The sequence below is a fragment of the Podarcis raffonei genome, chromosome 16 (genome assembly GCF_027172205.1).
Source record: "Podarcis raffonei isolate rPodRaf1 chromosome 16, rPodRaf1.pri, whole genome shotgun sequence".
NCBI classification, from domain to species: domain Eukaryota; kingdom Metazoa; phylum Chordata; class Lepidosauria; order Squamata; family Lacertidae; genus Podarcis; species Podarcis raffonei.
In genome coordinates, this window is record NC_070617.1 from 25767419 (window position 1) to 25780735 (window position 13317).

At 49.6% G+C, this 13317-nt stretch overlaps 1 protein-coding gene across 2 annotated transcripts in view; it reads left to right on the plus strand.

Annotated features, from left to right (window-relative positions):
* The window catches only part of SCARF2 (scavenger receptor class F member 2), a 50790-nt gene extending 38583 nt beyond the window's left edge, over positions 1–12207 (plus strand). For both annotated transcript variants that reach the window (XM_053368021.1, XM_053368022.1), the window contains exons 10-11: positions 5382–5534; positions 9438–12207. In XM_053368021.1, the coding sequence (XP_053223996.1) occupies positions 5382–5534; positions 9438–10615 (1331 nt within the window). In that variant the 3' untranslated portion in view covers positions 10616–12207. The remainder of the gene's footprint in view (positions 1–5381; positions 5535–9437) is intronic.
* Positions 12208–13317: the final 1110 nt, after the last annotated feature.

Genomic DNA, 13317 nt, shown 5'->3' on the forward strand with positions numbered 1-13317 from the left:
TCTTACCCCAGTGACCAACCTGGCTGCCGAACTCTGCACCAGGTTCCAAACTATCTTCAAGCACAGCCCCACATATAATGCATTGCAGTAATCTAACCAAAAAGGTTACCAGAGCCATAGAGAACAGAAATAAATATTTCGGAGAAAACTAAAAACATCAGCCTGATGAAAAAATATATATTTACAGGAAACTTAAGTATCTTATCCATAGGATGTTTGTGAATATATGGCAAGTCTGGAGATATCTGTGTTGATAAGGAGGCAGGAAGCTCCCTTACATTGAGTCAGACCATTGGTCCATCTAGCTAAGTATTGTTGACACTGGTTGGCAGCAGCTTTCCAGAGTTTCAGGTGTCTCTCCCAGCCTTACCTGGAGATGCCAGGGTTTGAACCTGGGACCTTCTGCATGCAAAGCGGATGTACTGCTATCCTGCCCCCTCCCACCCTTGCCCTTCTTCTCTAACTTTAAGGAAACAAGGACTGAGACCTCCTCTGACTAGCGTTGGCCCAGGAGGCAGGCCAGTGAAAACGGGGATCTGTGGGGAGAAACGCTGTGGCTGGGAGGGGGGGTGGCGCTGGTTGGAAGCGAGAGGCCCGCAGGAAGCAGCACGGCGCTTTTGCAGCCGCTCTTGGCATGATTTATTTGGCAACGAGTCACCCAGAACCAGATGTCTGAGTGCCGAGCAACTACAGGAAACTCTGCATCCCTCGGGGGGCTCACTCTGCACAGAAGCTGCCCTGTTTGGGGTCTCCTTGGCCCAGGGGCTGTTCACGCAGGCAGGTCCCAGTCTCGTTTGCAAAGCGTTATGCGGCAGAGGAAGGCTCAACAGCCATGTTATTGTGCGAGTGTGCGGCGATTCGTTCTCCCAGCATCTTCATTCTCACTCTACAGTGGCTCCCGGGAGTTTTCCATTAAATTTATTTGTTTGTTTTTTTCAAATTAAAATTCCACAGAGATATAATCAAACGTAAATCATAAAAACAAGATTCCAAGGAATCTCCTGAACTTCCATCCTCCCCTTTGTGGGTCCTATTATTAATCATTTCCTCCTGCATCTTTTATGATGATCCAAGTCTTTTACATCACCATTGTGTCCAGAATTCAGCCTTAAACTACAAGCGATATCCCAATCCTACTAGCGATTTTAACTGTTTACGATGGTCTTTAAGATAAGTTATAAATTCCCCCCATTCCTTATTAAAGTTTTGATCTTCCTGATTTCTGATTCTTCCAGTCATTTTAGCCATTTCGGCAGAATCCATCATTATGCCAGCTGCTGAGAGTTTTCCTTCCTCTCTTATAATGCCAGAACCATACAGGACCCATCCAATGAAGCTAAACACTGGACGATTCAGGACAGATAAAAAAAAGTGTGTTGTTGTTTTTCTTCACAAAGCACAGAGTTAAACTATGGCATTTGCTCCCACAAGAGGCAGGAATGGACACCAGTTTGGATGGCTTTAGAAGAGGGCTAGAAAAATTCAGAGGAGAAGCCTATCCACGATGGCTGTGCTCTGTCTACACTGTTGCAGGCAGTGTGCCTCTGAATATCAGTAAAGAACATAAGGAGAGTCTGCTGGATCAGACCAGTGGCCTATCTAGCCCAGCATCCTGTTCTCACAGTTGCCAACCAGATGCCTCAATGGGAAACCCAAAATCAGGACTGGAGCACAATATGTTGCTGTTGTTTAGTCATTTAGTCGTGTCCGACTCTTCGTGACCCCATGGACCAGAGCACGCCAGGCACTCCTGTCTTCCACTGCCTCCAACAGTTTGGTCAAATTCATGTTGGTAGCTTCGAGGACACAGTCCAGCCATCTCATCCTCTGTTGTCCCCTTCTCCTTGTGCCCTCCATCTTTCCCAACATCAGGGTCTTTTCCAGGGAGTCTTCTCTTCTCATGAGGTGGCCAAAGTATTGGAGCCTCAGCTTCAGGATCTGTCCTTCCAGTGAGCACTCAGGGCTGATTTCCTTCAGAATGGATAGGTTTGATCTTCTTGCAATCCATGGGACTCTCAAGAGTCTCCTCCAGCACCATAATTCAGAAGCATCAATTCTTCGGCAATCAGCCTTCTTTATGGTCCAGCTCTTACTTCCATACATCACTACTGGGGAAACCATAGCTTTTACTATATGGACCTTTGTTGGCAAGGTGATGTCTCTGCTTTTTTAATGCTGTCTAGATTTGTCATTGCTTTCCTCCCAAGAAGCAGGCGTCTTTTAATTTCGTGACTGCTGTCACCATCTGCAGTGATCATGGAGCCCAAAAAGGTAAAATCTTTCACTGCCTCCATTTCTTCCCCTTCTATTTGCCAGGAGGTGATGGGCCCAGTGGCCATGATCTTAGTTTTTTTGATGTTGAGATTCAGGAGCGCAATATACCCTGCTCTATAGTTTCCAGCAACTGGGATTCAGAAGCATTGCTGTCCCTGACCTCACATCCCCTGTCAGCCCAAGCCCAATTTTCTTATCTCTTGTGGATAAGCTTGTGCCTTGTGTGCACCTTCTCATTTCCTAGGACAGCAAAATTCAGCAGGCGGCATAAACCCTCCTGAGGCAGTCCTTAGCCAGAAAGGGAGAGGGCGCCCTCTGCTGTTAGAATAAATTATAAGTTTCTCTTTCTTTCTGAGGACTTCTGGGTCTCTATTAATCATCTTGCGTTTAGGATGACGGTTCCTCCTTGAAGCCAGCCTGCTTATTCAAGCATTCAACCTGATTTGGTCACACAAAGCTTTTGTGGAGGTTAGCCCAATTCCTGGTCTTCACTGAGCATTCATTCTGATTGTGTGTGGGGAGGTTAATGAAAATACTCTCAGTAAAAATCCAGAATCATTATTATTAAAAGAAAATACCAAGCAGTGCAATCTAAAAATTAACACAGATATAAATGCTGTCAATGAAACTCCTGTCAAAGTACTAATATAAAATACTGAGCAGTGCAATATTGTTGTTGTTGTTGTTTAGTCGTTTAGTCGTGTCCAATGGTTCATGACCCCATGGACCAGAGCACGCCAGGCACTCCTGTCTTCCACTGCCTCCCGCAGTCTGGTCAAACTCATGTTGGTAGCTTCGAGAACACTGTCCAACCATCTCGTCCTCTGCTGTCCCCTTCTTGTGCCCCCAATCTTTCCCAACATCAGGGTCTTTTCCAGGGAGTCTTCTCTTCTCATGAGGTGGCCAAAGTATTGGAGCCTCAGCTTCAGGATCTGTCCTTCCAGTGAGCACTCAGGGCTGATTTCCTTCAGAATGAATAGGTTTAATCTTCTTGCAGTCCATGCAGTCTCCTCCAGCACCATAATTCAAAAGCATCAATTCTTCGGCGAACAGCCTTCTTTATGGTCCAGCTTTCACTTCCATACATCACTACTGGGAAAACCATAGCTTTAACTATACGGAACCGGCAAGCCACTCCAGTATCCCTGCCAAGAAAACTCCATGGACAAAGACAACAGGCATATAAAAGTGCAATATTAAGAATATTAACAATCAGGGACTGCAACTCCCATCAGCAGTTTGAATGAGAGGTTGCTACTTATGGGTGCATACACTGACCCCACCCCCCTTTTGCTTCTGGCTGAGTAAGTTCTGCAAGTTTTGTGTATTATTCCAAAAACATTGACTGCAGGTTGCAGTGGGTCAAAAGAGACGGATGTGCATGTCTCCACGCCATGAGAAACAGCACGACTCCCTTAAACCACTTTCAACTCTCTTGGAAGCCAGTGTCTGCGAGGTCCAGATAGATGCTTGCCTATGGCCTGTAATTCTTGCCTCTGCCTCTGGGTGAGCATGATGTGAATGAGTTCTCTGCTTTTGGGGCTCTTCATCCATCCCGAATGCCTTGCGCTGGTACAAAAGGGAGGGGGAACCACCCAAGAAGTGTTGTGAGCTGGTAACTTTTGCAGGAGTTTGTGATATATTCTAGGTTCCCTCCCTTTCTGGGGGTTTCGAAGAGGTGTTCTTAGAATGCATGGAAGGAAGAAAATCCAATGTGGCTACTGAATGTAAACTTCTGGTTGGAAGAGGTGCAAAAAGCAGCAACCAAATGAGAGATGAAACACCTTTGAAGGCTACAGTGTTTGCAGGCAGCATCAGCCTGAAGGCACCATAGGCCATTTTCCCTCAACCTGATGGGCTTCAGATGTTTTGGTCCACAGCTGCCATCATCTCTGCCCAGCAGAGGGTGTGAGGCCTCATCAGCATATAACAATGCGCTCAGAGATCTGCATGGTTTCCAACTTGCTACCTGGGCAAGTTGAAGGTGTTACTATTAGTATATACAGCCCTTAACAACTTGGAACCAGTATACCTATGAGGTCGCTTTCCCCCATATAGGCCCTCTCGGCTGTTTTGAATCTGTGGAACTGTGGCTGTCACAAGAGCCAGATAATACCCGTTCCACATCTGTAATAAATGTGTTTGCGTGGCAGCACATGCACTCTGGAACTCCCTGACTATTGACTGTACTCTTTTAGGCACCTGCAAAAAAAAGTTGTTGTTTAAACAAGCCTACCAGACATGTGGAATGTTGGTGTATGTTTTGCTGTTTCTAGTTTATTGCTGATTTATATATATTTTTGGCTGCTTTAAATATTTTTTGCTGATATTTTTTTATCTTTGTTAACTGCTTTGAGATTTTTTTGTTTTTGTTTTACAATCAAGTGGTGTATACATTGTGTGTGTGTGTGTACACTGCTTGATTGTAAAACAAAAACAAAAAACAAATTCTCAAAGCAATTAAAGAGCAAAAAATGATAATCAGTAATATATATATATACACACACACACTAAGGGCTATGGGTTCCTCGCCGCTGTTCTAGCCTGATGAAGAATTCTAGAAAACTGAAAAGCTTGCACACTAATTTTTGGTGAGATTTTAGTTGGCCTAATAATCAAGGGAAACTGGTCTCTCGGGTGTGGATTTCGTTTCCTTCTGAGCCAACACGGCTACTCCCCCCCCTTCTTTTTCTTCTTTTCATTGCTTTTTTCCAGTGCTGGATTTACGTATAAGCTAAACAAGCTATAGCTTAGGGCCCCACTCTCTTGGGGGCCTCCCAAAAAATTAAAGGAAATAAAACTGGATGTACATTTCCAAAATATAAGATTAAAAAACAAATAAAATAAAACCTACATACAGCAACAGTGTTTTGTGTTGTGTAAGCTCCTATTTGTTATATGCAAATGGCTTTAGATACCTATTAGGTCCATAAATTACCATATGTCCAACACAAAAACAGCGACAATTTGTTGTTGACAAAGGACAGCTATATAAAGGGCCTCATTACCGTCAGTAGCTTAGGGCTACTCATCAAACCTAAATCCGGCTCTGCTTTTTTCAGATGCAGACCAAGAACCTCTTTCTCAACCTTTTCTGTGTGTTGCAGTGGCTCATCATGACCTGGAGAACACCATGAACTGCAGCTTCATTGAGCCCCCATCAGTGGTAGAGCAGCCGTCACCTTCGTGGTCCTCCCGGGGCTCCTTCTCGTCCTTCGACACTACGGATGAGGGTCCCGTCTACTGTGTGCCACACGAAGGTGAGCAGGGCAGAAAGGCAGCGCTCAGGGGAACCCCAGCACAATGGCAGTCCAGACTTTAGAGCCTCAACGGGCGCATCTGCCATAAAAACGTGCCACCTTCTTACAGCATCCCCTGCTGCCATAGGTAAAGGTAAAGGTACCCCTGCCCGTACGGGCCAGTCTTGCCAGACTCTGGGGTTGTGCGCCCATCTCACTCAAGAGGCCGGGGGCCAGCGCTGTCCGGAGACACTTCCGGGTCACGTGGCCAGCGTGACATCGCTGCTCTGGCGAGCCAGAGCCGCACACGGAAACGCCGTTTACCTTCCCGCTAGAAAGCGGTCCCTATTTATCTACTTGCACCCGGGGGTGCTTTCGAACTGCTAGGTTGGCAGGCGCTGGGACCGAGCAACGGGAGCGCACCCCGCCGCGGGGATTCGAACCGCCGACCTTTCGATCGGCAAGTCCTAGGCGCTGAGGCTTTTACCCACAGCGCCACCCACGTCCCACCCCTGCTGCCATGGCTTCTTCCAAAGTAAAAGCCTTAGTTGAAATTTATTTATTGCATTTACATCCCACCTTTCTTCTCCAAGGAGTTGAAGGTGGCACACACTGCACTTCTTCCCCTTCTCATTTAAGCCCTACAACAACCCTGTGAGGTAGATTAGGCTGAGAGGTGGGGACTGGTCCAAAGTCGCACCCAGTGGGAATTTGAACTCTGGTCTCCCAGGTCCTAGTCTGACACTCAAATCACTACATCACCCTAGATCTTTAGGCCAGGGCAATATGATGATGATGATGATGATGATTTCCCAGCCACTCTAAGCAGCTTACAACACATAAAAAAATGTAAAACATTAGACATTAAATACTTCCTGATACAGGGCTGCCTTCAGATGTCTTCTAAAAGTTATTTATCTCCTTGGTATTTGATGGGAGGGTGTTCCACAAGGAGGGCACTACTAGCAAGAAGGCCCTCTGTTTGGTTCCCTACAACCTCACTTCTCGCAGTGAGGGAACCACCAGAAGGCCCTTGGAGCTGGACCTCGGTGTCTGGGCTGAACGATGGGGGTGGAGACGCTCCTTCAGGTATACTGGACCAAGGCTGTTTAGGGCTTTAAAGGTCAACACCAACACTTTGAATTGTGCTCAGAAACTTACTGGGAGCCAATGTAGGTCTTTCAGGACCAGTGTTATATGGTCTCGGCGGCGCTCCCAGTCACCAGTCTAGCTGCCGCATTCTGGATTAGTTGTGGTTTCCAAGTCACCTTCAAAGGCAGCCCCACATAGAGCATTGCAGTAGTCTAAGCAGGAGATAACCGGAGCATAACTATATCTGGTTTTCCTTGTGTGTGTTGAGGTGATATGAGTCAAGTGACACATTGAACATTTGTAATATAGAAAAAACATTTTGAGCTGTAGCTAATAATGTCATATTCAGAGTTGACCCATTTAAATTAATGAACACGGCTGCTTTGTGGAGAAGGGATGTAGCTCAGTGGTGCAGCATCTGCTTTGCATGCAGAAAGGCCTAGGTTCAGTCCTCAGTGGCTGATCGAGGTAGGGCTGGGAGAGAACCCTGCCTGAAACCTTGGGCAGCTGCTGCCAGTCAGTGCAGACAATGCTGGAGTAGATGGGCCAATGGTCTGACTCAGTATAAAACTCAGTATTGGGAAGGGCTGTGGTTCACTTGTAGAGCTTCTGCTTTGTTTGCACGGGGTCTCTGGTTCAATCACTAATGGCTGGTGGAGACCCCACCTGAAATCTTGCAAAGAAGCTGCGAGTCAGTGTAGACAATACTGAACTTGATGGGCCCAATTGTCTGCTTCCTACATTTCTACCTTAAGTCATAGATTCATAAAATTGTAGAGTTGCAAGGGGCCACGAAGACCATCCAGCCCAACCCCCTACAATTCAGGAATTATTTTTCCCAAAATGGGTCTCACAACCCTGAGATTAAGACTCTCATACTGTACCTAAGGAGTTCATTCATTGCAATGAATATTTTCCGAAGATGACGTCAGCAGACCCATATGTCATCTCTAAGCTTTCATCTGCGGCACTGAGGACTAGAACCCTTAAAAAAGAGAGCTGGGGTTGTCTGGAACTGGGATGGTTGCATCGGTGCTTACAATGCTTGAAGTCCACATTCCCATCTTGCAGCCTAACCATAGCCAGGAGGTTAAATTGCTATACCAGCCGCTGAGCTCCTTTCTTTTCCCTCTCCCTTTAATTTTGGCAATCGTTACAGAGCAGAGGAATTTGGCGTGAGCCCAGCTCCACCGCAACCCTTCTGCAGCAAATAGCAGGCCTTCGTGAAATAGCCCTGTAATGACTAAAGAATTCTAAGGCCACACATGCGTGACTCCAAAAGAGAGAGAGAAAAAAGAAAACAGAAAACCATAATTGCCAGGCAGAGAGTTTCCCACCAGTGGAAATTAACTCCTGGGATCCCAGTTCTTTATTTCCATAGGCAGAAAAAATCAATGAGGCACCCAACTCCCCCATTGGACTCCCACCAGCCCCAGCCAAAGAATGGGGCTACTGGATTAGGCCAAAGGCTCATATTTAGTCCAGCATCCTGTTCTCACTGTGGCTGACCAGGTGCCTCTCCTAAAAAGCCCAAAAGCAGGACCTGAGCTCTATGGCTAATGGGAGTTGTAGTCCAAAACAGCAGAAGTGCGACTGGTTTGAGAGTGGCTGCCTTGACACATCTTACAAAATGGGGGGGGGATCAAGTACCCCCCCCCTCAAGCAGAGAGAGGAGAGGAGCTTGCACTCTCCATAATTCATGAATAGCTTCATTTATGCCAGGGATGAGAAACCCATGACCTCCAGATGTGGTTGAACTCCAGTTCCCATCATCCCCAATCAGCATAGTCAGGGGTATGATGTATCATTTATTACGTGCCCTTACCCCGAGGGCCCAAGATGAGCCACAGCTATTTAAAATAAAAGATTAATAATAGTTTTAAATCACCAGAATAAGTTCAGTCCTGAAAATATACATCTCAAGTGTCAAAGGTCAGGATAAAGAGGTGCATCTTCAGCACTCAACAAAAACTGTACAGTGAACGTGGCAGCTGCACCTCCGTGGGATGAGAGTTTCACAACTTAGGGGCTGCCCCAGAGAAAAACCTCTCCCAAACTGCAGATAGCCGCAAGCTTCTGAGGTTACTGGAACTACCAAGAGGGCCCCCTCTGCTGAACTTAACAACCGAGAGGCTCTGTCAGGAAGGAGTTTGCCTTTCAGATATTTGGGGCCTAAGTTTGTTCTGGGCTTTAAACACCAGCATGAGCATCATAAATTGGACCTGGAAACAAACTTGGCAACCAGTGCAGCTGTTTAGAAACAGGGGTTATACGAGATCTAAAGAGAAACCCAGCCAGGAACTCAGCTACTGCATTTTCAACAGGCTGAAATAGTCTTCGAGGGCAGCCCCACCTAGAGCACACTGCAGCAATCCCATCTGTAGTCCCATGTCACAGGCACACCCCAGACACAGCAGATAGTTCACTACCTCCTCCTGATGGACTGCATGCATGCAGCTGGAGACTATGCCTGCATGGAAAGTGCCTCTGCTCTTCCCTCTTCAATCCTCTCCTGGTTCTGGGAGACAGGGGTGCAGGAGAGGTTGGGGAAGCACCCGGCCCTTCACTTGCCAGCCCTGCAACTTCCTCCTCTTCCTCCAGCTCTGAATCTCCCCTTGTCTCTGATTCTTGCCCGCTGGCTGATACAGATCCCCACAAATCGCTGCCCCCCCCCGAGACAGACTCCAGACCCCCTTTCCTCAATGCACACTTGTCAGTCCCTGGCATCCCAACAAGACCTGGAGGGCCACAAGAGTCCTCCATCCTTGTGGGATATTTAAAACATGGCTCCACACTGACCCCTAATGACTCCTGCCTGCTTTCCCTCTGCAGAGAGTGTGAGCGACAGCAAGGACAGAGTTTCCGCTCCCTGCAACCCAGTGGAGAAGGTGGCACCGCCCATCAGCGAGGAGGAAGCCGGAGAGTACACTGTCTTGAAAGAGAGCCCCTCCATCCCAGCGGACAGCAGCGAGACGCCCTTGCTCAAATCCTCTGACAGCGAGCGCTCCTCTTCCGGGTCTGGCTCGGTCAGCGGGGCCCTCTACGCCCGGATCGCTCGCCTCTCCAAGCAGTCCAGAGACGAGGATGACAACGCGGGTGCCGCCAAGCCCCCGTCGCCGGAGAGAGCCAAGCCCCCTCCGCCGGACCCCTCGACGAAGCCCAAAGTCTCTTGGATACACAGCAAGTACAGCTCCAACCAGTCCAACTCCCTGCCCGCCATCGGGATGGCTGACCTGATGGAGCACAAACAGGGCTTGGCAAAGAGAAAGAGGAGCCCCAGCGAGACGTCAGCCGGGGTCCATGGCAAGGTGCCTGCCGCCAGGGGCAAAGAGAAAGCCCCGAAGCACCCGAGGGAGCTGAGCTCCCCCGAAGGCAAGGCCCTCTCCCTCTCTGGGGAGCAGCTGTCCCCGTCCAAGCTCAAGCAGAGGCACAAGGCCAGCGCAGAGCAGATGGAGAACATCAATGGAGCTGTCCAGAACGTGATCAAGAAGATGGGCAGTTACCCTCCGGACCGGAAAGGGAGCGATGCCCCCAAAAGCCCCAGCCACAGCAAACTACGCTCCGAAGTCATTCACCCCCACCTGTCTTCAGAGGCGGCCACACTGCTGGCAGCACAGCTTAAGGAAAAGACTCAGAGCCTAAACCGGGGTGATGGGGGCACACGGCAGAACGGGGTAAGCCCCCTGCCGGCCCAGAGGGAGAAGCCCACCCCACCGCAGAAGGCCAAGCGCTCCGTGGCCGCCGGCAGCCAGAAGTCCAGCAAGCCCGTCCTGCCGACCTCCCCAAACTTGCAGAAACTGATCAGCCCCGTGGCGGAGGCGCCAGCCGGCGAGCCCAGAAAGGCGGAAAAGCCCAGCTCCGGTGGCAGCCAAGAGCCAACGACGCCTGTGGCCGGGGACCAGGTGGTCAAGAAAACACCCATCAAAAAGCCCCCCAGGAAGAAGAGCAGAGAAGCCGCCATGGAGCAGCAGCCCAAAGCGGCCACCACGTCACCTCAAACCGTGCAGTAGAAGTTGGCCACGTTACTAAGAGAGGACTGCACACACACACACAAAAACAAAGGAAGTGAGGATTGGGGGTTGCGGGGGAAGCACAGAACTTGTCTCGGGGGAAGCCAGGAGACTGGCAAAGACTCTTTTGAGGGTGCCCCCCACCACTGAGACGTGGACCCTATTGACAACAGAGGCCTTCTCCCTCGCCCCCCACCGACAGCAGAACCAAAGCACTTCTGATTTTGCTCCCCCCTTTGTGGAGCGGGAAAGGGATTTTGTGGACCAAGCGCTGGGCGCCTGGGGCTCGGGGAGGGGGAGGGCTTAGCAGGGTGGGTCGGGTGGCTTTTATTTGTACCAGTATTATAATTGCGTATGCCATGCTTCTCTCCCCTAGGGATTTCCAAGTTGCTATAACCTGCATCAATGGAGTCGCTGGCTTTCAGGTTCTGAGCATGGTGGTCGCAAAAGGCTATGGCATAAGCTCCACGGGGCAGAGACCTTTGCCAATCTGCTGCCCTGCTTCCCAACGTCCTGGGCTATCGCTCACATAAAGCCCCAAGCTAAACATCCGCCTGATGCTGGGACTGTGATGGGCCCATGCTGACCAGGGCTGGTTGTAGAATCATAGAACTGGTGAGCTGGAAAGCACCAAAGCACCTCTCAGTTCAACGCCCTGTGGGAATCACAGCTAAAGAATCCCTGACAGATGGGCATCCAACCTGTGTTTTAAAAACCTCCAATGACGAGAGCCCACCACCTTCCGAGGGAGTGCCTTCCATTGTCAAACAGATCTCACCGTCAGAAAGTCCTTCTTAATGCTGAGACAGAATCTCCTTTCTGGTCATTAGAATCCGTTGGTTCAGATCCTTCTCTCTTGAGCAGAAGAATACAAGCTTGCTCCCATCTTCCATGTGACAACTCTTCAGATATTTGAAGATGGCTCTCATGTCACCTCCCAGTCTCCTCCAGGCTAAACATGCCCTTAACTATTCCTCATAAGGCTTGGTTTCCAGACCCTCAATCATCTTGGCCGCCCACTTCTGCACACATTCCAGCTTGCCACTCCCTCTTAAACTGTGGTGGACACAGGACTCCGGGTGGGGTCTGACCTAGGCAGAATAGTGTGGTGCTATGACTTCCCTTGATCTCAACCCTGGACTTCTCTTGCCGCAGCCTAGAATTGCATTAGCAGCTGATGGGAGATACAGGCCGGAGGTGCGCAAGGGGGCATCAGGTTGGCAAAGGAGGGTGCTCTGTGGGCATAGAGGCGGGAGGCAACTTTCCTTTCAAGCTGGCCATGTGTGCAGGCCTCGCACTGGCCTGGAGCTTCAGCACACCCAGTCTTGGGATAGCATCCCAGACCTGACTGGGCATGCCTTCTGCTGGAGCTTTTTCACCCTGTGGTGCCAATATGGGCACATCCTCCCTTGCAGCCGTGCTGCCTCGAGCTGGCTTCGATGGACGCCCTGCCCCCCCCCCCCCATTTTGCATCAGTGGTTCTGGCCGCCATAAGAGGCCACCTGTCCTGGCTACGACAAGGGCAGTTTGGTACACAAGTCTAGCGTCTCTATTGAAAGCTTCCTCCATTAAAAAGAAACGGTGTATTTCTATCTCCGTGTGTGGTTTCGGTGCCTGTGCTTTGGCCTTTCCTGACCTCTTCTCCTGGCAGCTGTCTACTCTCCTGCCGACTGTTTGGGCCCTTCCCTGCAATCTGGCAAGAGTCGGCTGGCTCTCCAGCGCACCTGAGATCAGCACCCTCAAGGAACCATGGCAGGTGGGGTGGTGAGAGCCGGTGTGCTGAATCTCCCACAGTGCCCTGGGGCAACTGCCATGTTGGTTTGGCCATTCCAAATGGCGCCTTACAGCAGCCCACTGCTGCTGCAGGGATGAGTGCATAAGCATGTCCAGGTCTACTTTTTTCGACCCAGGAAACACATCCAGAGAAGAAGAGCTGCCCTTTATTAGAAGGCTATGGTCATCAACCAAATGGTGTCTCCAGGTATGTTGGGACTAGGCTCCTTTTTGAAATCCTGAAGAGTCAAAGCCAGTGACAACCGCCATGAGTGTTGGGCTACAAGCCCTATCAGCCCTAGTCAGCATAGCCCAATGGCCAGGGTAGATGGGGAATTGTATTCTGCAGAAACCTGGAGGGCCCCTGATTGGTGACTCCTGAGTTAAATGGACCCATGCTCTGACTTCCTATGATCCTAAATGCAGGTATGTGGCCAAATATACACATCCTCAGCTTCACAGAACTATAAAAGCCCTGCAGGGCTATATTGCCAGTAGCTGCAGGTTTAGGTGTGCAGGGTACCTTCATGATAGTCACACCCATGCAAGATTATCTGTTACTCTTCCAATAATTAGGGATGCATTGCAGATCTCCATGTGTTGCCTTTCAGATAGATTTACTGTTTTCTGTGCACACGCACAGCCATTTTTAGTTGCTCCAGTATCTTCTCCCAGAGAGACCCAAGCTGTGTTTAACGTGAAGCTCTACTGTGTGGCGCAGAATTTGCACTGGTCGTTCTCTTGCAACTGAAGCACCATGCATTTTCAGGGTTCGTAGATGCTTTGCTTTGGAGCGTGTAGAACAACTCCTCAGTGTTCTTCCTGCATGTCTTCCCCCGGAGTGGCCCTAGGAGCCCATTCTCAGGGGCTGACTTGCCTCCTGATTGGCTCCAGCCGGCACAAAAGGGTGAGGAGGCTTCCTCTCAGTG